This window comes from Eurosta solidaginis, chromosome 3 (genome assembly GCF_040869045.1).
Source record: "Eurosta solidaginis isolate ZX-2024a chromosome 3, ASM4086904v1, whole genome shotgun sequence".
Lineage (NCBI taxonomy): Eukaryota > Metazoa > Arthropoda > Insecta > Diptera > Tephritidae > Eurosta > Eurosta solidaginis.
Genome location: NC_090321.1, coordinates 276,583,648 through 276,609,881, shown reverse-complemented (window position 1 = coordinate 276,609,881; position 26,234 = coordinate 276,583,648). Strand labels below are relative to the sequence as shown.

The window sequence follows — 26,234 nt, the reverse complement described above, 5'->3', positions numbered from 1 at the left end:
CGAAACATGCGTATTTCACGCCAGAGTCAAACAGCTCTGATGATATGCTTGATCACACCACAAGATGAGACAGCTTGTCTGTCTGGTTGTCTAAAAACCAACGGCTTCAGTGGCGGTTTATGTTTGCTTTCACGTAATGATATTGTGAAAACATTCAGTTATTGAGTGCCAAAATTCCGACGCCTACTGAAACTGCTGTGATACCGTTATTTGATCTTAAAATAAAAATACACATATATATACATATGTATGTATATTGAGTTGCTTCCTTTGGCAAAATAAATAAAGATATAATTTCACTATGTGTGCGTAACATTTACGCTTGTGACATTTATTCAAAATAGAATTTGTTTCATTTAATTTAATGTGATTTGCTTGATGTTCCCTTCATCTGTTTTTGTGAAACATCCCCTCGGGAGCAAATGAAGTGTCTTACTTCATACCTCAACAAAGAAACCATCAACGTAGGCACATTTAAAATACAATTCGAATATACTTAGTTGATTGTTTTTATACAATATATAACACTGAAATGAATACATATACTGCGTTTCATAAGAATAGCACACATTTTTCTTCAAGAACTAACTGGTGAGGAGTTTTTGTGATGCTCTTAGAAATAAATATAAAAATGTGGAAAAGTATAGCTATTCATCCTCATTCATTTGAGCCACCAATTTTTCGAATATCTCTCTTGCATTGAATTGAACGTTATGACAAAGCAAAACACTTCCTAGACTGTGCTTATAAATCGTTTCATAACTTTGAACATAAAATTACTCTCTAAGGGAAAAAGTAGCTTCTCTTTTTTTTTACGTACAAATCTAAGCCAAAAAATGCCACGTGGAACAAAATTAACTGAAAGCGAAGAAGGAAAAATTTCGGTTTTCAAGGAACAAAATTTAAAAATTGGTGAAATTGCCAAAAAATGATCGGAGTCGCAAAGTTTTGAGCAACTTTTTATTAAATACAGCGGAGTACGATAAGAAAAGATTTAAGGTCCAAAATGAAAGCTTTCGGATCGTGAAAGGTGAAAAATAATAACAAACGCCAGCAACTCCACGCTGAGCTGTTCAAAATTGACGACACTCGTGAGGACAGTCGTAAGCAAATCAACAATATGGAGGTTTCTCCCAGAAGCTCCAAATATTTGCCGCCAAAAATGGAAGATTGCTCCTTTTTTAGCAGAGCGACATAAAAAGACTCGCACTGAGTTTACCAAGAAACACATGCAAATGGATTGATCTGAAGTAGGAAAGTTTATTTGCTTTTTCGAACCCATTTTTATGGCTCGCCTCTTGTTGCAGGTTATATTTTCAGATGAGAAAAAATAGAACTTAGACGACCCGGACGGAAATATGGGATATTGAAGAGATTTGGAGGAGTCCCAAATTTTTTCGAAAATTAATTTTGGCGATAGGTCGTTGATGGTTTGGGCAGCATTTACAGGCGACTCCGTACTAGAGCTGCAGTCTGTGAGCTCAAAAATGAAGAGTTCACAATGCGTTAATGTTTTTCAATGCAGACTTCTTCACCTTTTACGAGTAAATAGTGAAAACAGTGGATTTTGCGGCAGAGCCAATCACTCATACATGTCAGTCGCGAGATAAAAATTTGATTTTCTGAAAATAAATTCCATGGAGAATATATCGGATTTAAAACTCGTGGAGTCTATGCCGATGAAGGAACAAAAGTGTGCCATTGTGGATAAATGGGAGCAACTGGAGGATAATTTACTTTTAAAATTAGCAATTCTATGTATAATAGAATTTTTAAATATATTCTACAAAATGGAAGTCTAACAAATTAAAGATATCAATGAAAAGTTTCGAATTTTAGACAATTCTTTAAATGTACTATAATTATGAATCGATTTCCTGTACCCAATAAGGGCAATCATTTGCTTTTGTAATACGTAAACATTAATGGAAGATATTAATTCGAAAAATCAATTACTGAAACGAAAGGGGATAAACAGCTGTACTTTCTAAATATTTTTTTTTTTTCTATTGCGTATCCGTAAAGCAGTTAGTACTCTAAGGAAAAATGTGTGCTGTAGTTATGAGATGCACTTTACGTATATATGAACGTAACATATTCTACAAATACGTCAGCTATGCATAAGTGCTCCTCACGTCATTTGTAAATGAGAATTTCATGGGAAATTTACATGCCAGACGGCAGTTAAGTAGAGCAGAAGTGGTTTTATGGGAATATTTAAGTGAACAAGAACTATGAGCTGTTGAAAAATTAGTAAATCTGTATTCCCAAGATGGGTTACAAATGCGTCGGAATAATACTCTTTTATATATATGGTTGATTGAATATGTTTATTGTATAAGCAACATTTATTCCCTTACCAGAAAAACTTGTTCAGAAAAAAAACAAAGACAACGAAATCACCAAGTTTTTTAATTTTCATTACTTTTTAAGTTATTGAGAAATAGTCCTGCTCCAACTAAGTGAAAGCAACTTTTATAGGACACAAACCATAGGAGAGACAAGATGTTTGCTATTGAATATTTGTCGGCTTAGAACAAGTTTTACGGTTGACTGTGTATTAATAAGCTAAAAAGAGAAAGCTCCTTTTACTTGAAAGTTTTAACTATCTCATTCAGGAATACGGAGAGCCCGATCACCTTATTTCATCACTAAAATTAGCTTCCTAGTGTGAATGTTCTTTAAGGTGATGATTTTCAACAATCTCTTATCTAGATGGAGAAATGATTGAACAGGATTTAATGACGTTTGCAGTGCCATTTCCGAGAAAATTTCTCTGTGTGTCCTAAGCAGGCAGAAAAGTTAGGTTGAAGTGACCGGTTCATGAACATATCATTTAGACGGAATAAGTATTAAGTGTTACCAGAAGTTTATTTTAACGACCAAACTGAAAAATCCTATCAAAAACCAGGACCTATGTTATAAACTAACTCCGTCCTCTTGGCAAATAATAAAAGCTTTCTAGAACTTAAACTACTTGCTGCTTCTAGATCTTACAGATGTATCACTCCTAATAGCAGGAGTCTTAGCCTGCCAAGCGCAGGGAACGAGCACAAAACGTGCTCGACCGTTTCCTCCTCCAACCCGAGCTTCCTATATGTGCTTTCGCTGACCTAGCCAAATAAAAAGGCATGTGACGAAGCAAGGCAGTATACAGTCAGAATACCCGTCATTTGTCTACAGTCCTTTCTTTTTAATGATAGAAGCAACTTTGTTAGTCTAGGGTTGTAAGACCTACTCATAATCTTCGACACTTTACATTCCCGCGCTTGAACCTACGCCTTTCCAGCTTGGTCGATCATGTGCACCTCTCGCCTTCGCTTAATATCGCCCAGTCTAATTGGGACGTATACGGAGTAAGCTTCAAGGGATGCGCCCTTTTTAGCTAGTTCATCTGCTTTTTCATTCCCTTTTATTCCCATATGGCCTGGGACTCAATATAGATATTTCCTTCTCCCTGCCCGATTCTCTTAAGAGACTGCTTACACTCTAACACGCATTTAGATGCTGTGCTATGCGAGTCTTGCCTTAATTGCTGCTTGACTGTCAATTTTAACGCGGTTGCAGTTTAAGCTATTCTCTTCCAGTGTTTCGACTGCTTAGGTTACGGCTAATATTTCCGCTTAGAAAACGCTACAGTAATCCGGCAGCCTGTAGGATCTGTTTACTTCCGGATCAGTACAGTATACCGCAGCCCCTACTCCCTCCACTACTGTGGAACCATCTGTGTACACATGTATCGCCTCGTCCGCCATTTGAGCACCCTTGCGCCAACCGTCCACCCCTATTTTGGCCTTAAGATCTCCCAGTGCCAAAATCCGGAACAAAGGATTTACAGGCAATGCCGCATGAATGTAATACCTTTAAATCCAATCAACATAATTACCAGGGTATTCGAGGTTTTACCTAGAAATTACTTTTACGAGGTTTTTCGAGTACTATTTGGAAATACATATATGCTTGGAAAGTAAAAGAACCACTAACAGAAAGGAGAAGCAGTTAGCAATAGGTGAAAGGCGTCGTATCCGCAGGCCAACTATCGTGTTACACTTAACTAATTATTATTTACGGTAGAAGAAATTATGTTGTTAATCTGTAGACATTACCGGAAAATTTAAAGAAAACAACTTTACATCGGCCTACATAATACTTACACAGACGGTGCGTACAAAATTATGTTGGAAGTGTGCTGAGGCATAGTCGATTAAGGCAAGTCCTCCATGTTGCATGTTTTCGTGTATCTGCACTGTAAATGAAGTTATTTTCCTCGATTGTACGTACTGGCAAGTATGTAGTGGCATGTGTCGACAAAGATATGTGCCGCATACCTATTTGACACTTAAGCAATGCGAGCAAACACATACATTCAATATTACATATATATTGTACTTGAGTATGTATATACATACATAACACTGTACAATTAAGCTTTTCTCTTTTTCAAGCCACAAGGAGCTTAAAGGATTGTAAGAATAAAACAAGAAGTGAATATGAGAATGAAAATAACTAGCACAAAAAAGCGCTTGTAGTACATTGTTGTTTTAGCACATTTAACACTGAAGCGGAGATTTTTCAAGCTGCTTTCTGTTGTACAAATTTGTGAAAGGGGGATAAGAAAACTAAAAGTGTATAAGCAAAAAAGAAAGTGTTGAAGCTATTATTTGAACGTTCCCGTCCTGTGGAAAATGCTGCGACTAATCCCTTGAGATAGTGGTCTGCGGATGATCACTTTTGCCTTCGTTGGGCTTAAACTGATCCCCTTTAGTCCCTTTTGGACAAACTGATTGAACCTTATCAGTGCGGCTTTAGACTTGGTAAATCTACTATAGACCAGATCTTCATAATGCGGAAGATCACGGAGTAGACTCACGATAAGAAAATCGACACTCACCATCTTTTCGTCGACTTTAAAGCTGCCTTTGACTATGCAAAAAGAAGTTGCTTGTATATTTTGCTTTGTCTGAAAAGATAAAAAGGCTCTGCTAAATGATGTTGAGTAACACTCCCAGCTCCACACGGATTGGCAGTGACCTCGTGAAGCCATTTTAAGCAAAACGAGGCTTATGACAAAGCGGCTCATCTTCGTGCAAATTCTTTAACCTAATGGTGGAGAAGATAGTTCCTTAAGCAGAACTAAATCGTGGTGGCACAAAATATTGATATTATTGGCCTTAGCAATATAGCTGTGAGTTTTGCCTTCTCGGATTGGTAAATTTTTGTTCGACTTATGGCATTAAAAGTATCCTAGGCAAATAAATTAAAAAGGGCGGAGCCACACCCATTTTGAAATTTTCTTTTTTGTTTGTATTTTGTTGCACCATATCATTACTGGAGTTGAATGTTGACATAATTTACATATATACTGTAAAGATATTAACTTTTCTTTTAAAATTTGAATTAAAAAAATTTTTTTTTAAAAAGTAGGCGTGGTCGTTCTCCGATTTTGCTAATTTTTATTAAGCAGATATACAGTAATAAGGGTAACGTTCATGCCAAATTTCATCATGATATCTTCAACGACTACCAAATTACAGCCTGCAAAACTTCTAAATTACCTTCTTTTAAAAGTGGGCGGTGCCACGCCCGTTGTCCAAAATTTTACTAGTTTTCTATTCTGCGTCATAAGTTTAACTCACCTACCAAGTTTGATCGCTTAATCCGTATTTGGTAATGAATTATCGCACTTTTTCGATTTTTCGAAATTTTCGATATCGAAAAAGTGGGCGTGGTTATTGTCCGATATCGTTCATTTTAAGTAGGAATCTGAGATGAGTGCCCAGGAACCTACACACCAAATTTCATCAAGATATCTCAAAACTTACTCAAGTTATCGTGTTAACGGGCAGACGGACGGACGGACGGACATGGCTCTATCGAATTTTTTTTCGATACTGATGATTTTGATATATGGAAGTCTATATCTATCTCGATTCCTTTATACCTGTACAACCAACCGTTATCCAATCAAAGTTAATATACTCTGTGAGTTCTGCTCAACTGAGTATAATTACAGCAAGTGCGCTTAAAACGTTTTTCCACATTACTTGTTCTGGATCGTTTTTATGAGGGATACTTTTGTTATTCCTGGTTGTATATGCATTTCCACTATTTCCTAACTTTTTGTTTTTAACATCTTTCCAATTTTCAACATTACATTTCCTTTTTGTACCTCTGTTACACTTATCAATTACCTGCAACAACTGCGATGGTATCATTTTGCGTGTAACTTACAACGTTCTTCCACGGACTGACTTCTTCTAATTGCTTTTTAATTGCTCTTTAGTGCGTAATTTTAACTTATTTGATGCTTTAGAGATGGAAGAGAGTAACAGTAACGGAAATCTGTAAAAAAACACGTTTTGCAAAAATTGGCTTTTAAAACGTTATTCGCGGCCCCGCTTCATTTGATGCTTCATGATAATGCACGAAAATGCAGTTTTCTCAAAAAGCGCTCGGGGAATTTTCTAAAAATTTTACTGTTGCAAAAATTCCCTCATAAGTAGAAAAAGTAGGGGTTTAAATATGATCTGTCTGGCAGTATCCATAGGGGTACAAAAATGGCATATAATGCATGTAGGTACCCCTATGGGTTTAAAGAGCACCAGTCGAATACTACCTTTTCAGACAGTAATTGATTCGATTGGTCCCTCTGTAGCACATGCCCAATTAAACGGAATCACTCCAAGAGATGAAAACTAACTAAAAACACTTATTCCTTTCCTATACTAATTGCGTTTTTGCAGGGCACATACTCCTTTGCGACTCATCCCAGATTCATATTAAATTAATCGCACTTTTTGCGGGGTTTATATGAGTTAAGATGCAAGTATATGCACAAACCCATTCAAATACTCATAAAAGTGCGAGTATGTATAATTGTACACCATTGCGCTCACTTCTTAATATAAATTTTACCTCCTCCCACACATTGGTAACAATGCGTCGGCAACTTTTAGATGACAGCAATGCGCGTGCTGCTTCAATCTACTACACACATATGTACATATACATACATATCAGTATGAATATACCTGCACAGAGGAAAAATTGTGAAACGTCTCCCTTTACAAGGAATTACAGAAAAGCGTACAAGAGAAAAATGGACATCAATGTAGGGCTGTAGTGAAGGTGCTTTCTTTGCTGCTATCAAAACCGATTTTTTGGAAAGTGAAAAACCAAATCCTTGCAATTGGACTTGTTTTATACATATAAACCGTAATATTCGAAATAATTCAGATGATTATTTCTTTTAGCTACTACAGAATAGCTTCTTGTAATTTCTTATTCGTCCTTTTTCTACTGGGTATTCGCTTTTACACTTCTTTGTGTCAACGACATCAACTTAAGTCAACGTAGTCATCAACAAATACTCTGAAGTGGGTTGCAGCGAATGCTATATTTTTTCATAGCGAAGTTTCTATATTAATTTCTCTTTGGCGTTCACAAAGGATGTTTTGCTTCAAAAAACGACATATCTCGTAGCAGAGCTATAGAAATACCACCACTTTTTTATGCTACGTCTCTGCTCCATTCTCTGTTCATACTCAGAGACGCAGCAGTAGCAGAGCATATCTTTCCTTGCTACTGCTGCTCGGGAGATGAAAATGCAACACTGGTCTAAAACTAACCATAGATTTTATTAAATATCGAGGAGCGTGCGTAAAAACCTTGCAATGCTTTCTTAATTTTGTTATAACCCGGTGATATAGAACGGGGTTTAAAAAATTTTTAAGCGATTACTCTTTCGCATTTGGGATAAAAGCACAATTGTGCTATGAAATGCAGACAACTGCCGAAAGGTGTGGTAGCTTTTCTGAAGAGCTTTGTTATTACCAGCGTAATAAAGTTTCAGAATTCTTCGTGTATAAGTTTGAATAAAACTTTCCTGCTTGTCATTGAATCCTCACACTTCGGACTGCGCCTCACGGAAAATAGAAGGATAACGTAAAAGGGCAGTTATCACTTTTAGAGTGGCTGTTAAATTTTCTAAGGGAAGGAAGGAACTGGATAACTTGGAAGGTTCAAAGTGGTCTTAACAAATCGTTCCCGATTTGCTCGAGATAGTACTTTTTGTTGCTATTTTTCGAAACGTAGCTAATCAGTCCATCAACATCTATAAAACTTCCCAAATCTTTGGAGAGCCTGCTTATTGCTAATAGAAGTAAAAGAAAAAGGGTGACTGTGGAAAACTGGACTACTTACGTAGTCACGTAGAACCATAAAATTTCGAAATGCATTTTACTTTAAATCTTATCCCTAATTTGCTCTGAAAATATCAAATTTCTTTGGTAATTGGGTAGGTTATTACCTTACTTTATCAGGATACCACCTTTACTGAGAATAGGGCTAGTGTGGTTCTCTTGAAAGAAGAGGGGAACCGAGATGTAGGTAAAGAGATACAGTGGAGGAAAAGGGGAGAGGTATTTGAAGATGGAAGATATAGAAGGGGAAGAATTGAAAGGGCAGGTTGGGATATGAAGGGGTAGAAGCTGGGGAAGATAAGAGGGCGGTGAAGAGAGAGCTTGAAGGAGAGCGAGAAGTAAAGTGAGACAGAAAGTTAAGCGAGGGACAAATGAAGCCGGGGGATAGCAATATGGTGCTAGAGCTGCAATATATTTTAAATTTAGTTTAGAATACTTTGCTTTCTGGATGACAACCTCTTTAAACTATTTCTTCGAAAATAAAGTATTTTTGCTTCGAAATCGAAGAAAAGAAGAAGAAAGAGCGTAAGAAGGGAAGTGAAAGAAGATTTATAGTGCACGGGACTATTGAGACAAGAGATATTTATAAATACAGAGAGGGGGAGAAACGAAGAAGGAGATGAAGTGGAAGAAGCAGAATAGAAATGCGAAAGGGACAGCGCAAAGAAAAAGGAGTGAGGGGTAAAAGTTTCTTGCACTTTTTTTTTTCAAATTATTCGAATTAAGAGGTGGATTTTCACGAACCAGCCAAAGCCATGTATACAAAAATATTTTTACTTCCACATCGAAATGGACTCTTGGCTCAGACTCGTCGTGTGTAGACGCTATAAGGTATTATTTTACAAATTATCAGCATTTATCAAATTCTCAACCGGATTTTATTACGCGCATATTCAACATTCGTAACATAACAAACCAACAACAGCTACAGTAGGAAGTGCCCTTATATATATAGACATACATAGGTACTAGATGCAAAGATTCGCAAAGTCATTGCACTGTATTGGAGTCACCCAATTCAGTTGATATGTGCATATATATGTACATATGTGTTTAATGCTTATGTCTTCTACATACACTCATATCCTCAATACAAAAACAAAGCATAAATTTAAAGCACCTGCTGGCATAGAAAAATTGTGTCTTTTGCTTGTGTACGTCCAACGCCACAGCCATTGTCGCCACATTTGCCACTTTCACAATTTTCTAGGTGCTAATGGCATTACTTTGTTTTTGAGCTTCGCTTAACCCGTCTATTGAGGCTAAGGATGCAACATTTATTATTGAATTAATTAAATATTTAAAGCACGTTACAGGAAGTCACTTGGTAGTTGTTACTTAAAAGGGGTGCGTCAAAGCTCGTAATCGCCAACCTCAGCTTTATACTCAATAACTTTAATGTTGGCCATCTTAATGTTAAAAAAAATAAACCAACTTTCACTTACTGAATTTTTTCCATCGTCTTCATTGTGCATTTTCAATCCATTTTCTAATTTATATGTATGCCTGTTCGCTAATTTCGCGAGTGTTAACGCCGCATGCGTTACTTATAGTACGTGTGACACAATAACCCAAAAAATGTTTAATGCTGTGACATGAAAGTGGCCTTAAAGATTAAATGCATATTTTAGGAAGTTAGAACGCGTGCCATAGAGAACTTTATCAATTTTACTACACAGCTAAACAAACTTTAATAATATAGCATAATCGAAAGAAGGTTTCAAGCTTTTAAATTATTCTTCCTTTTTATACTCAGCTGAGCAGAGCTCACAGAGTATATTAATTTTGTTCACATAACGGTACCCCATAACGGAATAAACTAATCGAGATAGATATAGACTTCGATATATCAAAATGAATTGGGCGAAAAAAGAAATTTATTAAACCATGTCCGTCCGTCCGTCTGTCTGTCCGTGAACACGATAACTTGAGTAAGTTTTGAGGTATCTGAATGAAATTTGGTATGTAAGTTCCTGGGCACTCATCTCAGATCGCTATTTAAAATAAACGATACCGGACCATAACCACGCCCACTTTATCGATATCGCAAATTTCGAAAAACGGAAAAAGTGCGATAATTCATTACCAAAGACGCCTAAAGCGATGAAACTTGGTAGGTGGGTTGGGCTTATGACGCAGTATAGAAAATTAGCAAAATTTTGGACAATTGGCGTGGCACCGGCCACTTTTAAAACAAGGTAATTTAAAAGTTTTGCAAGCTGTAATTTTGCAGCTGAGTATGTAATGTGCGGCTACACCCGAACTTAGCCTTCCTTACTTGTTTTAGCATGAAATCAGCATGCTGCCAACTATATTAACTGCGAACGCCCAAGAAGACATTTTTTTGAAGTCAGTTTTTTTTAGGAGTAGATATTATTCTTAGCAATTTCCAATAACAATCCTGCCTCTGACACAGTCAAAGTCTTAATGTCCTTTGGGAATCTGAGTTTTCGAAACTAAGCTACCTTGGGCTTAATAGACGTATAAAAAGTGACTTTTGCGTTTAGGAGTATGGTCAGAACAGCATTATAATATACCGGTGATACCAAATAACTCTTTGATAGATATTTCGTTAGGAGTAACGTGCGAGCCCAACCTGCTCAACTTAACGCAGCTACTACTTTCCCAATTCATACATCACCTTAAAATGTTTTAGAGTATAAGCAATCTCTGGAAAGAATAGGGATAGGGCGTAGCATACAAGTGGGGGCAAGGGCAGTTGGAAATTGCTTATAATGAAAAAGCGCATGAGCTAGCTAAAAAGGGCGCTTCCCTCGAAGCTTCTCCCGTGGACATCGTAATATTATTTGGTAAGATTATAAGGAATCGAGAGTTCTACATAATCGACCAAGCAGGATTATGCGCAGATCTTATAACCTCCAACATGCAAGAGGACGGAGATATTTTATAACATAGGTCCTGGTTTTATAGGGCTTTTTAGTTAAACAGACTTTTCGTAATACTAGGGACACATTGTAAACTGAGTGGGTGTGGTTCGAGCAGTGAGTCTTCCTATCTAGAAATGGCTGTTAACTGAAAAAATGCATTCAGGTACCACACAATTTTCGATTTTTTAAATATAAAGTAAAGTGACCAAAAATGCCAAATAAGGCGCAGTTAATTATTCCAGTCAACCTTTGCAAGCTGATTTTTACTAGCTAGCAGGAATTGAGCTGATACGTTCTGGAAGTCAGCCAACTTAGGATATTTGGCCGCATTTAAGCGATGTGGGCAACCTTTTTAACTGAGAGGGGCCAAACTAATTTCAAGGAACTGCCAGCACAATCTAGAGCTTCGCCAACCCAATTTTCAACCTCAACTACCCATGGCAAATCTTGTTTATTTACCAGGATAGGATCTGGCAACCCCAAGTTCTTCATGGAAATACGGAGTTATGGCCTAGAAGGTCTAACGTTGTCATATCAAATATTTCCCGCTATGATTAGGCTGGTCATATTTTTCGGAACGTAAAATGCCAATATCTAACAAAGGATCACCAACATGGATCAAACTTGCCAAAACCGTAGGGGAGTCTCTCTATTCCAATATGAAGGAGAATACAATCTAACTGACGGATATGACTTTTCAAAAACAAATCGATATATTTTCGATAAAAAATCCACAATGATATTTAATAGTAGTTTATTATATCTAGTTTACTATATCTACTTATTTATTTATTAATTTTTTAACTTTCAGATGGTTACCGAAATCTGCGATGCGGCCAGTGGGTCCTGATGCTGCACACTCCGATTGCATATTGGTGGTTGGTGTTTCCCGTCCGAAATTAGCTGTTGTATTCTTAACGGTTATGTTAGTATCACTGTTCCTTACATTTCATGTTCTATACGATAGCGCTGTATATAATCTACAAGCTGCACAAGCCATTACGGAACATCATCGATTACGTTTGCTGAATAGTGCCGCCGGCAGTGGTGTAAGTGATGTTGGAAACAACAACCACTTACCGCAATTTATAAAACCAGCTACGGCAGCGGTATCAGCATTAGCTGCAGTGCCCTCGGCAAATCAAATAAGTCATCCAATGGTATTTCCATCGAATCGAGTACATTTTCCAAAAACGAGCAGACGATTGCCGCAGGTAAGTCTGCATAGTAGGCTCATAAGGGTATTAATTAAAATTAAATAAAGAATTTTACTCAGTCTCACCTCTTCAAATGACTCTCTTGAAATACATAAAAAAACAGTTTTGGACCCGATTGGAGACAGTCAAGCTGCTTCTCAACGTTGCCGGATTTGCTCTAGCTGTCTCTAATCGGGATCAAAATATATATTTCATGCTACTGACTATGGTATTGCCATGAGAATGAAAAAGATCGTTAAATCGACTTTCTAAAGAACACCCTAATAAACGATTGTATGGTTTAACACACAAAATATTTAATAAAACATATCGGCTGATGAGTGGAATAACACGGCTGCCGTTTCGAAAACACCCTATCTCAGAAAATGTTTGACAGTCGCCCTATTTTAGAATTTGTTTTAAAAAACGTATTATCTCTGAATTTTTTTCATAAACACCGCAGCTTATATCGAAATGTATTAAATTGGAGTTCATATAGGACGTTTTCGAAACAGCAGCCGAAATAGTGTGATATTCCACTCAGTTGTCTATATGTTTTATGCAATCAAATTTCTATTCATATATGTATTTCTCTTCTGGCAGGCTCTAATAATAGGCGTTCGAAAATGCGGTACACGAGCTCTCTTGGAAATGCTCTACCTTCATCCACGCATCCAAAAAGCAGGCGGTGAAGTTCATTTCTTTGATCGTGATGAAAATTATATGAAAGGTTTGGAATGGTATCGCAAAAAAATGCCTCATTCATTTCGTGGACAAATTACGATCGAGAAAAGTCCAAGTTACTTTGTATCGCCAGAGGTAAGAAATATAGCAAAATCTTTCTCAGTTGAAAAAGAAATGTAAAAGCAGATGTACATATGTACTGGTACAAGGTGTCATACGTAGAACGTAGTCTTAGGCTTTGCGCTTTGGTTTTCAAAATGGAGTGAAATCTCTTTTTCTGGTGCGGTGCTAATTTTTAGCCAGAAATTTGCTATTTTTACTTTGTTACAGACACAGGTTATGTATTGTAACGATTTTACTTGCAAATCCTCTTATTTGCAACCTTCTGCTGAGTTCGAATCACTAAACTGTTGAATAAATAACTCCAGTATTAAATAATGGAAAATGGCCTTTACTAAAGTACTTCACAATAACACTTATACTTTGCAACTAGCTGGCTTAACAACCAAACTGACAGATAGCTTAAATGAAACTCTACTATTCAAAATAATACTGCTCTTGCTCGCTAGATAGCGTCTTAGTCGAAACTGCTTGACAACTCAAATCAAACTGAATTCCAGCGCCTCTACACTTGTTGCCTTTTATACTCTTTGATTTCAACGTTCGCATTTTCTAGGTGCATCCAGGATCTACTAGTCCATCAGCTCTCAAACTTCTCAGCTGTAACTACAATTGCACAATTTTGTAGCTTTTCCCATTGCATACTTTCAGCAGTATATCAGATATATGCATGTGTTTGTGCATTGACTCTCCGCTGCTCGTATACGTATATGGTACATATGTGTAGACGCAATTATTGTTTCGTTTATGTAGATACATAATGATTGAATTATTGATGTGAATTCGCGTCACTGCTTAGCATCGGCTTAGAGATAGCAGCACCCCTTAGTTTTGCTAAAATTCGTAACAGTATAATGGGTGAGTCATCCCCAGCGCATCTAGCAATGAGGAGAAAAGTTCCTTACATAACTTTGACACACTCTGAACATCGGTTACCAGGTCGTCATTGTCGTTCCTGTAGGAGTCTGCCCTGGTCTCATACTTTCCGACATTCGTCCAACTTTCTAGGTTTATAACTATCAGCCAGTATATCTACACTTACGTCATTCTGCCTGTTGTAGTTTTAAAGCCAAAATGAATTTTTCCGGAAGTTGTAGGGGGTGTTACGCATATGGGCAGTCCTTAGAGGAATCGAACTACGATACGCCTCAGTAGTAACCGTTTCTGATACAGACCCGACTACCTCGATCCTTAGGATCTGTGGATTTAAATCGCCTCTTACAACAGGCACACCACGGGAACATTCTACACCCCTTAAGTCGGATTTACCAAACACTTTGCTCGCCTTAAAGTAAAGAACGTGGCGAGGTTATTCATTATTTTCTTATAACGCTGTTAAAGCGTTATAGCAGACCAACGCAATCACAGCGTTTATGTGAATCAGCTTTTAACCTGCTAGGGACTTTTCTTCATTTTCTTTTTCTATAAACGCGTCCCTCTTTCTTCCACACGTTAGGACATTCCTCATCTTTCCAATTGCTTTTGTGGGCCCGCTGGAAATGTCTAGTGTTCGTAACGGTGAGAAATGTGTTTTCACAGCTCAGCTACATCTTCGCGTAAAATATTTCTCTCATTTAAAAAGCTGCTTGTTTCGTTAGCTGATTCCGGACGGCAACCTTTGCCTGCTCATGTCCATAACACTTCTGCTATGTCTGACAATAATCACTACATGATCGAACTAATTCCCTATTCTTCTATTTGGAGACAGCCAAGTAGTTTCTTCCACTGTTTTATGCTGAAATCAAATACTGCTGATGGCCATATTAAGAAAAGCAGTGAAGCATCATCAGCCTCAACAACTCATTGGAAGGTTTTAAATCGCCATCCTTGCCCAGGTTCTCGTTGCCAAACATGACTATTTACCTGGTTTCTTATAAAAAGAGTTCCTATCCCCGTCGCATATATCATCAAATATTGGTGGGTGGGTGCAAATAAACGGTATATTGAAACACTTCACCTTTAGGGCTAGTGTTTTGTGATATAGACTGCAAGTCTAGAAATAAGCTACAACTTGCATTGAACAATTGTGCAAGATATATCTACTCGAATCGTAAATTTGAGCACATATCAGAGTTTTCGTTTAAAATACTTGATTGCAGTCTTACAACCTTCCTAAACTATCGCAGTCTTATTTTCCTGAATAAATTAATTTATAAAAAACAACCAGAATACCTATTCCGAAATTTATGTTTTGCTAGATCTGACAGAACCTGTAATCTCATCGTTCCACGCCATAAATATTTCTCATCATCAAGGACGTTCTTTGTCAGTACTATCAAAGTATGGAACTCATTACCTAATTGTATTAAAAACGAGCCCAATGCATCGCGCTTTAAATTGGCTTTGTCTGAATTTTTTGATATACGAAGAACACTATTCTAGCTATTTTTGGGAACCAGCATCAACACTAGCAACAACATCAGCACTGAAATCCAACGAAGAATCAATCTTGCCAATAAATGCTACTTTGGACTAGGTAGGCAATTTAAAAGTAAAGTCCTCTCTTTGCGAACGAAAATCATACTCTACAAGTCACTTATCGTACCCGTCCTGCTATATGGGGCAGAAGCATGGACCATGACAACAGCAGATGAAGCGGCTTTGGCAGTGTTCGAGAGAAAAGTTCTTCGAAAGATTTATGGACCTCTACGCGTTGGCGCTGGCGAGTACCGAAGAAGATTTAATGATGAGCTGTATGAGCTATACGCAGACATTAACATAGTCCAGCGAATTAAAACGCAGTTGCTGTGCTGGCTAGGCCATGTTATGCGAATGAAAGATGATGCTCCGGCCAAGAAAGTGTTTCTATCGGAACCCGCCTATGGAAGCAGAGGTAGAGGGCGGCCCCCACTCCGTTGGAAGGACCAGGTGGAAAACGATTTAAACTCCCTTGGTGTGACCAATTGGCGCCGGTTGGCGGAGCGAAGGAGCGACTGGCGCGCCTTGTTGGGCGGCCATAACCGTTTAGACGGTTAAGCGCCAATTAAGTAAGTAAGGAAGCTATTTTCTCGAATCGACATTGTCTATTTCTGTTATTTCTTTTATATTAATATAAATATTGTTATACTCACATTATTATATTGTACACATATCCAAATATCGATGTACTTTAAGAGACAATAGTCTCACTTTTACAAGTAGGCTAAATAATAAATTGAATTGAATTGTATGAGTTTTTAAGCGGGGATTACCTTTATTGCTTTAAATGTATGAAAACATTTATTTGAAGCAATTTTTAATTATTATTTTTTTTTAATAATTTTGGAAAAATTTAATCAACAAATCCCACTCCCGGGAGAAAAGGCTTTGAAAAGATTTAAAAAAGAAATAATCGAAACAGCTGTCGCCTTGTCCGTCCTGATGTCACGTTGTTTAAATTTTTCCCAAATTATTAAATGAATTGAATTGAATTATGCGGATCGCAGTGACTCAATCGTTAAGAGCTACGTATACGGCGCAGTCTCTTTTCAACACACAAAACCAGCACCTTAGCTCCTAATCGCGTATCTGTCAATTTTGCTTCTGTGATGAACATCGAAAAGCCCTAATGCCCTTCTGCTTTTTCGCGAAAATCATGCTGGGCTGTGCTGCTTGCGCTTGACCGCACTGGTTGGGTGTTGTCAAACAGAGGGGGATGAACTTAGTCCAAAAATTGGATCATGTCTTCAATGCCCTGAGTCTTAAAACTCAATTCATACGTGTATTTTGGATAAGTTTCGAAATCCTTAACTTTTTCTCAATCATATGACTGTAGTAATTTGCTCAATTTTACTTCATTCGACGCATACAGTTCTAATTTTTCCAATTAGTATATTAATTTCATTTTTCTTTTCACCTTTGCTGGCACGTTGAGTCAACTTTTGTCTCCCACTCAACTACTTTCTTTCGTTTGTTGTTGTTATTTTTGTGTCGAAGCATTATGCTTACGGGCTGTGTTGGTAAAGTTTATGACGTTCAAATATTTAAGTTACTTTTTCTTCTCAATTTCGGTTTACAGATTACAGAAGCATTTAATAAAGAAACCCAAAGTTTTGTTTTAGTATAAATAAATTTCTAAATGTATTCGATTTTATAGAGCTTTACGGCGTACTTTTTTATACCCAGCTGTACTTGTACACAGGGCATTATAACTTTGATTGGATAACGTTTGGTTGTACAGGTATAAAGAAATCGAGATAGATATAGACTTCCATATATCAAAATCGTCAGTATCGAAAAAAATTGATAAATGCACATCCGTCCGTCCGATAACACGATGACTTGAGCAAATATTGAGAAATCTTCACCAAATTCGGTATACGGGATTATATGGACTCAGAATAGATTGGTATTGAAAATGAGGACCACGCCCACTTTTTCGATATCGAAAATTTAGTAAAATGGAAAAATTAGATAATTGAAAAACGAATGCCGCTAAGCTAATTAATTGGTTTTACGACGCAAAACATAAATTCCAAAAAATTGTGATTTATGGGCGTAGCACCACCCACATTTAGATGATGAAAATTTGGAAGCTTAACAAGCCGTTAAATATATTACATTGAAATTAGGCAGAGACATGATCCTTGCAAAATTATATAAGAACAAACAATTTGGGCGTGGCACCACCCACATTTAGAAGAAGAAAATTTGGACGTTTAACAAGCCGTAAATCAAAAGCCGATAAAGATATTACATTGAAATTTGGCAGAGACACGATTCTTGCCAAATTATATGGACTGAGTGCAGATAATCAAAATCAGTTTAAAACTACTCCCACTTTTCCTAAAGGTCTAACCTTAACAAAGTTTGCAATAACTCTACCGTACTTAACAACATTTGACTGATATTCCACCTCAGTAGTAGTATGGTTGAGGTAAGAACAAAACTTAACAAAAATTAAGAATGGGCGTGACTCGTCCCCTTTTTGTTACTATTTCCGAAAAAGTGTTCATGCCATAAGTCAAACAAAATTCTCCCAATCCGAACGAAATTTGGCATAAACATTTTGTTCTTAGCTACAACTGTTAGACTGCATTATCACCCGCTCAAGCTCATTAATGGTAGCTTCTGTATCGTTACTGCTTCTTTTGAAAGAAACTGTTAACCACACAAAGCAAACAACAACAGCGTTTCAAGGGCACAGCTTGGTGTGTAATGTTCGGTTTCAATCGAGGTTAGACTTTTTTATTTGTTTTAGTTCAGTTTGTTGTTAATAATACAAACAAATAAAATACAAATCTTCTGAGTAGTGTTTCAGCATCGCTAGAGTTCCTGAAAAGAGTGAGAAAAAACTTTCTGCGAATTAAATTTTACAAAAAATAAAAAAAGAATTAAAAAAAATTTTTACTTTAAACAGCTTTTTTAACTGTTTTATTTAGCTTGACTTGAAAGGCCGGCCGGCCGCACGGCCGTTGTGAACGAACTTCAAACCTGGAATATAGTTCAGAACCCGATGACAATAGCCGTGTTTTTTAACACGCGCGTATACGTTTCGTTTGCGCGTGTTAAAAAACGCCTATCTTCGCTTAGATAATGCTTAGGAGACCCATCTAGCGGCTGTGGTTAAACAACTAGCTACAGCAACAGGGTGTACCGAAAAGCGGAGACGCAACGCTCTGATGGCCATAGGGTATAACATATAGCTGAATCAGTTGCGATGAATTGTGGACACACATAGAATACATAGAATTAGTGTAGAGGGTGAAACAAAGACACATATTTCAGTTACATCTGAGTATAATGCGTATTGAAATTTAGTAGGACAAAATTTATGCGCAGCAATTTCAGAGGTGTATTTATAGTTTGTCGACTAGCAGTCAATATAAAGTTTAAGCGTAAACGGATATACGCGTGTTAAAAAACACGGCTAATGTAATAATAAGAAGAAAAAACTCCGATAGGTGGCGCAAGGATCGAGACATTCAAAAAAATCGTATTTGTGGTCCGATTTTGCTCGTATTTGGAACACATAATACATACAGTCCGGTAGAAGTGACATCAAAATATTTTGGAGTCCGAGGAGGGACAAGTATACGTGGCGCAGAGGCGAGTAAAGTCTTTGGAAGGATTATTGAGTATTGAGGACTTAGATTGTAACTAATTGTCGGGAAAGAGTCCGTGTAATAATGAGTCACTAAATGAACTAAATGGAATAAGAAATAATAGGCAATTAAATAAAGACTAAAAACTTAAAAATAAATAATTAAAAAAAATGTTTAAGTTAAACGGTTTTATTGAAAACAATACTTACATGAAGTAATAATAATGCTAAAAGCTAGAAAATAATTAGGTAGGTCCTAGGTACTAGTCATTAAACTCCTAATCAATCTAGGGCGTTGATCAGAAAATTAAATGAAAGCTTTGGACGCGGCATTTTATAAACTTTGCTGTGTAGTATTCAATATTTCCAGAGGTTCAACAAACTACACACAAACATAACCAAACCACCTGAAGAGATGGGAACCGATGCGTTAACGTAAAGTTTTTTTCATGATTTGCTATTATTGCTTTTATTATTATCAGGTCTAGGTGCACTGCGATCTTTGTTTGGACCTAATCTTCTTAAACTTTATTACGTACTTATGATATACAGACATCGGGCGGAGATGTAACTGAAATGAGGTGATGTACACCTCAGAAATGAGATTATTTCACTAAAAGAATCCTATGAAATAGCCGTTGTTCTGATGTTCGCTTAGTGCCTATATTATCAATTCTAACTCTAGCGATATTCCTGGCTCGCATTTAAGAAAGTAAGATATTGAAATGAAAAGCATAATATGTTAATCCACCTGTTAGGTTAGGTTGAACTGGTCGGTCCATGAGGACCTCACATCGACTGAATGAGTCCGTCGTGTTACCAGAAGTTTGTTTTAACGACCAAACTGAAAACCCCTATCAAAAACTACGACCTAAGTTATAAAATAACTCCGTTCTCTTGGCAAATACTAGAAGCTTCCTATGACTTAAGCCACTTGCTGCTTCTGGATATGATAGCTGTATCACTCCTAATAGCTGTAGTCTTCTCCCAGCAAGCGCAGGGCGCTAACACAAAACGTGCTTGATCGTTTTCTCCTCGAACCGGCACTTCCTACATCTGCTATCACTGACCAAACCTAATTTAAAGGCATGTGAAGCCAGAAGGCAATCTCCAGTCAGAATACCCGTCATGAGTGTATAGTCATCTCTTTTAAATAATACAAGCAACTTTGTTAGTCTGAAGTTGTAAGACCTACACATAATCTTCGACACTTTACAGCCCCGTGCACCTTCAAGGGATGTGCCATTTTAGCTACTTCATCTGCTTTTTCATTCCCATATATTCCCATATGCCCAGGGACCCAATATAGATGTATGCTTATCCCTGTACCAATTTTCTCCAGAGACTGTCTACACCCGAACACGCATTTAGAAGCTGTGCTATGCGAGATTATCGCCTTAGTTGCTGCTTCACTGTCAATATAAAAGTCAAAGCGGTTGCAGCTTAAGATATTCTCTTCCAAAGTTTCTATTTCTTTGGTTACGGCTAGTATTTCAGTTTGGAAAACGCTACAGTAATCTTGCAGCCTGTAGGATCTACTTATTTCCGGATCAGCACAGTATACCACAGACCCTACTCCTTCCACTACTTTGGAACCATCTGTGTGCAACCGTGCGCCAATCGACCACCTCTATTGTGGCCTTAAGTTCTCCCTCGAAGCGCAGATAGGGAATCAGGTAGTCTGTTCGCCTTGTGATTGATGACGCTATACTACTATGGCCGTATGGTCGGCACTCAAGCTGCCCCGAGACACCGAGCCTGTTTGCAGTTGTTAACACTACGTTCTTTGCAACCAGGTCTACAGGTGGAATGTGCAGAATGACATACAGTGCAGCCGTCGGGATTGCTTTCAGGGCGTCCTTAATGCTAAGCATTAATAGTCTGCATACCCCCTCAAATTTTTTGAGGTACATAGGTTGTTCTTGGTGTGGCTTTCCACCAAACAAGAACTTCATAGTATAGAATACGGCTTACAATCGCTGTAAACACCCAATGAGAAAGAGAGGGTGATAAGCCCCACGTACGCCCCAGCATTCTTTTACATGCATAAATCCCTTTGATGCCTTCTTCACCCTCTCCTCCACGTTGAGCTTCCATGACAGCTTAATGTCTAGGATGATTCCTAGATACTTTGTACAAGGTTTCTCCTGTGGGTCACCCCTCCTAACTTAGGTCTGGTTCAATTTGGGACCTTATACCTCTTTGTAAGCAAGAACATATTGACTTTCAACCCGACATTAGATGCACGGGTATGAATATCCCGAAGCGCGCGATCCATCATAGAGTTAATGTTGTTGTTGTTGTTGTTGTTGTAGCAATGTTTCGCCCCACCTAATAGGTGCGACCGATCACAAATTGTCATCAATATCCTCGAACGGGAGTCCAAGGAAACTTGCTGTTTCGACAGGGGTGGACCATAATGAAAGGGGTGTTAGAAGCGTTGGTTCCACATTACAATTAAAGACATGGTTGGTGTCATGTGGGGACACATTGCAAGCGGGGCATACATTTTGTATGTCGGGGTTGATTCTAGATATGTAAGAGTTTAACCTGTTACAGTATCCAGAACGAAGTTGAGCCAGAGTGACTCGCATTTCCCTGGGGAGTATGCGTTCCTCTTCCGCAAGTTTTGGGTACTGTTCTTTGAGTACTGGATTCACCGGGCAATTCCTGGCATAAAGGTCCGCCGCCTGTTTGTGGAGTTCACCAAGGACCTGTTTGTGTTTCTTTGCTTCATACGGATGAGTTCTCTGGTGCCGTATTTCCTCAAAATGCTTACGGAAATGACTCCTTAAGTCCCTAGGCGGTGATGGCTCATCAATCAGATGTCTGTTGGGATGCCCAGGTTTCTGAGTATTCAACAGGAACTTTTTGGTTAGCATCTCATTTCTCTCCCTGATGGGGAGTATTCTCGACTCATTATGTAGATGGTGTTCTGGGGACATAAGAAGACAGCCCGTGGCGGTTCTGAGCGCAGTATTTTGGCAGGCCTGTAGCTTCTTCCAGTGGGTAGTTTTGAGGCTTGGCGAAAATATAGGGGACGCATAGCATGCAAACTGCTGGCCAATTGCTTTGTATGTGATAATGAGGGTTTCTTTGTCTTTTTCCCAAGTACAGCCAGCAAGGGATTTGAGGATTTTATTACGGCTCTGGATTTTCGCAACAATTGCGGCTGCGTGCTCACCAAAATGTAGATCCTGATCAAACGTCACACCCAAGATTTTGGGGTTTAGGACAGTCGGTAGCGTAGTGCCATCGACGTAGATGTTAAAACGGTCGACATTTGGGACGTCCAAGTTGTAAATAGGGTCGCGGATGATCTAGTCGGTGATAATGCCAGGTTTCGCGAGGCGAAAAAACTGGAGAGATCAGGGAGGTAGCCGTTTATTCTATTGCAAAACTCATCACTCTTTGGGCCCGGGCCTGTGGCCATTATAGTGCAGTCATCGGCGTAAGAAACGATAGTAACTCCTGCTGGTGGCGAAGGTAGTTTTGATATGTAAAAATTAAATAAAAGTGGGGATAGGACACCACCCTGAGGCACCCCTTGTTAAGTTCTTCTTGGCTTTGATATTTCGTTTCTGAATTGCACCGATGCCTGCCGACCACCCAGATAATTTGCGGTCCACCTTTTAAGACATGAGGGAAGGGTAGACCCTTCCAAATCGTTCAGTAACGTGCCATGGTTGACCGTATCAAAAGCTTTTGATAGGTCTAGCGCTACGAGTACTCTTCTACACAATTTATCTGGGCGCTAATGGTACTTAGCGCGGTGGTGGTGCTATGGAGTTTTCTAAAGCCATGCTGATGACAGGCTAGCTGCAAATTTGCTTTGAAGTGGGGGAGCAAAATGGCTTCAAGCGTATTGGCTACTGGCGATGGGAGAGATATCGGGCGATATGACTCTCCTATGTTAGCTGGTTTCCCAGGCTTTAGTAGTGGGACCACCTTGGCCATTTTCCATTTTTCGGGTATGACAAATATTTGAAACCCTCTTTCCCTAGGTTTTTAAGCATCGGCACGGCTATGCCGTCTGGGCCCACTGCTTTGGATGGTTTAGCATGACCGATGGCATCCTCAACCTCTTTGGCGGTGATGGCAATTGGTGACGTGTTTAACTTATGTTTACGTGAGTGTCTGTTGGCATTATGTATTGTCGGCAGAAAGCGTTCTCGCATTTTTTCGCATCCGACAGCACTTTGTCGCCAAAGGCCAAAGGATGCCACTATCCACTTTCCACCCCTCCCTGCGGCTTGCCCCTCTCCACTAATTTCGTGACCTCGTACAATCCCCATTGTCATGTAATCTTCCTGCAATTTAACATGAAGCCGATCCATCTGGTTACCAACTTGCCTTTGGTGTACGTATGCTGTGTTGTGGAGAGCAGCTTTCCATCCACGTTGGACTTTATGTACACATCTATCAGCCTTTCAAAGGTTTTGAGCAGAAATGATGTTAAGCTAATGGGTCTTTGGGTAGTCTTTGGGATACACGTGGCCGATCTTCGGTAGGAAAGCTACACGAGCAGTTCCCCAAGAGTGCGGTACATGATTCAGTCTTATGCACCCATCGAATATTATTTTAAGATATTCCGCGACCGCTCTACTTGAAACTTGTAGCATTTTCGGGAATATACCATCTGGGCCTGGCGATTTAAACTTAGAAAACGTCTTCACTGCCCATTCGATCTTGGTATCGGTCACCAAAGCCCGGCACTACCCACTCCATGATCGAAGTGTGAGTGCTGTCTGCTGGCTCTTCTAAACCATCTCCCGATGGGAAGAAAGCACCTCAAGGGATTCCGCACTATTGCGTGACCATTCCCCGTTCTCTTTCTTTATTAGTCCCTGGACTATGTTTCCCCTTGCTAGGACTTTTTCAACCGAGCTGTTTCGCTGGAGCACTCTATGTACGAACAGAAACTTTTCCATGAGATTATCTTTGCCCTGGAAATTTCACGCTTGTCGATCCTCAGTAGATCCCTTTATTCGTCCCAACACGATTCGCTTTCCGCGGTCTTTGCTAGCTTAAACATTTCTTTTACCTGTCGTCTTAGAAGACTCAGCTCATTGCTCCACCATGGCGGCTTTGCTTTTCCTCTGAATCTTCTTAATAAAAAATCGGATGCGTGATTAAGTGAAGGCGAGCGGTACATATGATCGACCAAGCGAGAAAGGCATTGGTCCAAGCGCGGGGCTATAAAGTGTCGAAGATTATGTGTAGGTCTTACAACCTTAGACTAACAAAGTTGCTTCTATTATTAAAAAGTTAGGACTGTAGACTTATTATGGGACTGTACACTGCCTTCTGATGTCACATGCCTTTAAATTATGCTTGGTCAGTGGTAACTGATATAAGAAGTGCGGGTTGGAGGAGGAAAGAACGAGTACGTTTTGTGCTCGTGCTCTGCGCTTGCCAGGACAAGACTCCAGCTATGAGAAGCGATACAGCTGTCAGATCAATAAGCAGCAAGTGGTATAGGTCTTAGAAAGCTTCTAGTATTTACCAAGAGGACGGGGTCATTTTATACCGTAGATCCTGGTTTTTGATAAGGGTTTTCTGTTTGGTCGTTAAATAAACTTCTGGTAACACTACGGACTGATTCAGTCTATGGACCGGCCAGTTAAACCTAATCTAACCTTGCGATAGCTAGAGCAAGTCAATAAACAAAGATATAAAGAACAATAATGATCAAACGTTCAGTAATAATTAGTTAAGTACCTACAAATTAGGCAAACTAGCCAGTCAGCGAATTTGCGCCTTGGCAACCGCGCCTTGGTAAACACGCTACTATTGGCAGCCAAAATTTCGAAACAGTGAGAGACTTTGTTTATTTAGGAGCCAGCATTAATTCATACAACAACATCAGCTCTGAAATCTATCGAAGAGTACTACTTTGGGCTAGGTGAACAATTGAAAAGTAACGTCCTCTCTTGGCAAACGAAAATCATGCTATACAAGTCACTTATCGTACCCGTCCTGCAATATGGTGGAAAAATATGGACCATGACAACATCAGATGAAGCGGCTCTAGGAGTGTTCGAGAGAAAAGTTCTTCGAAAGCAGAATATTTAATTACGAGCTGTAAAAACTTTACGCAGACATCAACATAGTCCAGCTTAGTTTTTTTACGGTCACAGCCCTTTAAACGGTTAAGCGCCAATTAAGTAAGTACGTAAGAAATATTAGTTTAGGTACCTACAATTTGGGCAATCTCGTACCCAAATTAAGTTGAAGCTATAAAAGTTAAATGATATTTTTTTCATTCGCTCGGCCCATTATAGTTTACAAAATTTTAGCTCTACCAAATTAACAAATTCAAATTTACGTATGTACATATATTTCAGCCAAATGACATGAGCGCGGCGTTGGCAAGATATTTAGTTATTATTTTAGAAAAGAAAATTTCCTTATAATTGTTTATTGATTTAGCAGATATTTGCACAGTTGGGTTTTTAGATTAAGCTGAAAAATGTCGCATAATATTTGTACAATGACAGGGCTTTTATTAACTCAATACAGGCAGTTGATTTATTTAGTTCTAGCTAAGCCCGGAAGTAAAATTAACTTCTTGTGTAAATTGTTAGTGGGACGTTAATTTGTTAGAGATTTTTAGTTGATTTCAGTAAGCCGTCTCTAGTCACTATTTGAGATATTTTCGGGTGAATATCAGTTTTGAACAATTTGATATTCTGTAAGTTGTTGCGCACCTCCAAATTCGCAAAGGCGGTGAATATTGGGCCGGGGCAGATCAAAAATATGAAAATTTGAGCAAAGTAAATTATTTGCCAACAAGTAAAGTTGTCTAAGTTCGAGTGTAACCGAACATTATATACTCAGCGTGATCTTCAATTGTACATTTCATATCAGATAAATTAACATGTTAATCTTTCTACGAGTTATGGGCCCCGAAATGTAGAAAATGCTTAACCATAAAAGGGGCGGTGCCACGCCTATTTTGAAAAATTTTTGTGTTTTCAAATTTAATGTTATAATTCATATTAGAAAGTAAAATTTTACTGATACAAAGCTCTTTTTCGCTAAGGTATAGCTTATTTTATTCCTCCACGACCCTTTTAAAAATCTTTTATATAAAAGTGGGCATGGTCCTTGCCCGATTTCG

At 38.5% G+C, this 26,234-nt stretch overlaps 1 protein-coding gene across 5 annotated transcripts in view; it reads left to right on the top strand.

The window, feature by feature from the left end:
* The window catches only part of Hs3st-A (Heparan sulfate 3-O sulfotransferase-A), a 638,465-nt gene that overhangs the window by 560,636 nt on the left and 51,595 nt on the right, over positions 1-26,234 (top strand). For all 5 annotated transcript variants that reach the window (XM_067776611.1, XM_067776610.1, XM_067776609.1 and 2 more), the window contains 2 exons: positions 11,901-12,303; positions 12,889-13,104. In XM_067776611.1, coding sequence (XP_067632712.1) covers positions 11,901-12,303; positions 12,889-13,104 — 619 coding nt within the window. The remainder of the gene's footprint in view (positions 1-11,900; positions 12,304-12,888; positions 13,105-26,234) is intronic.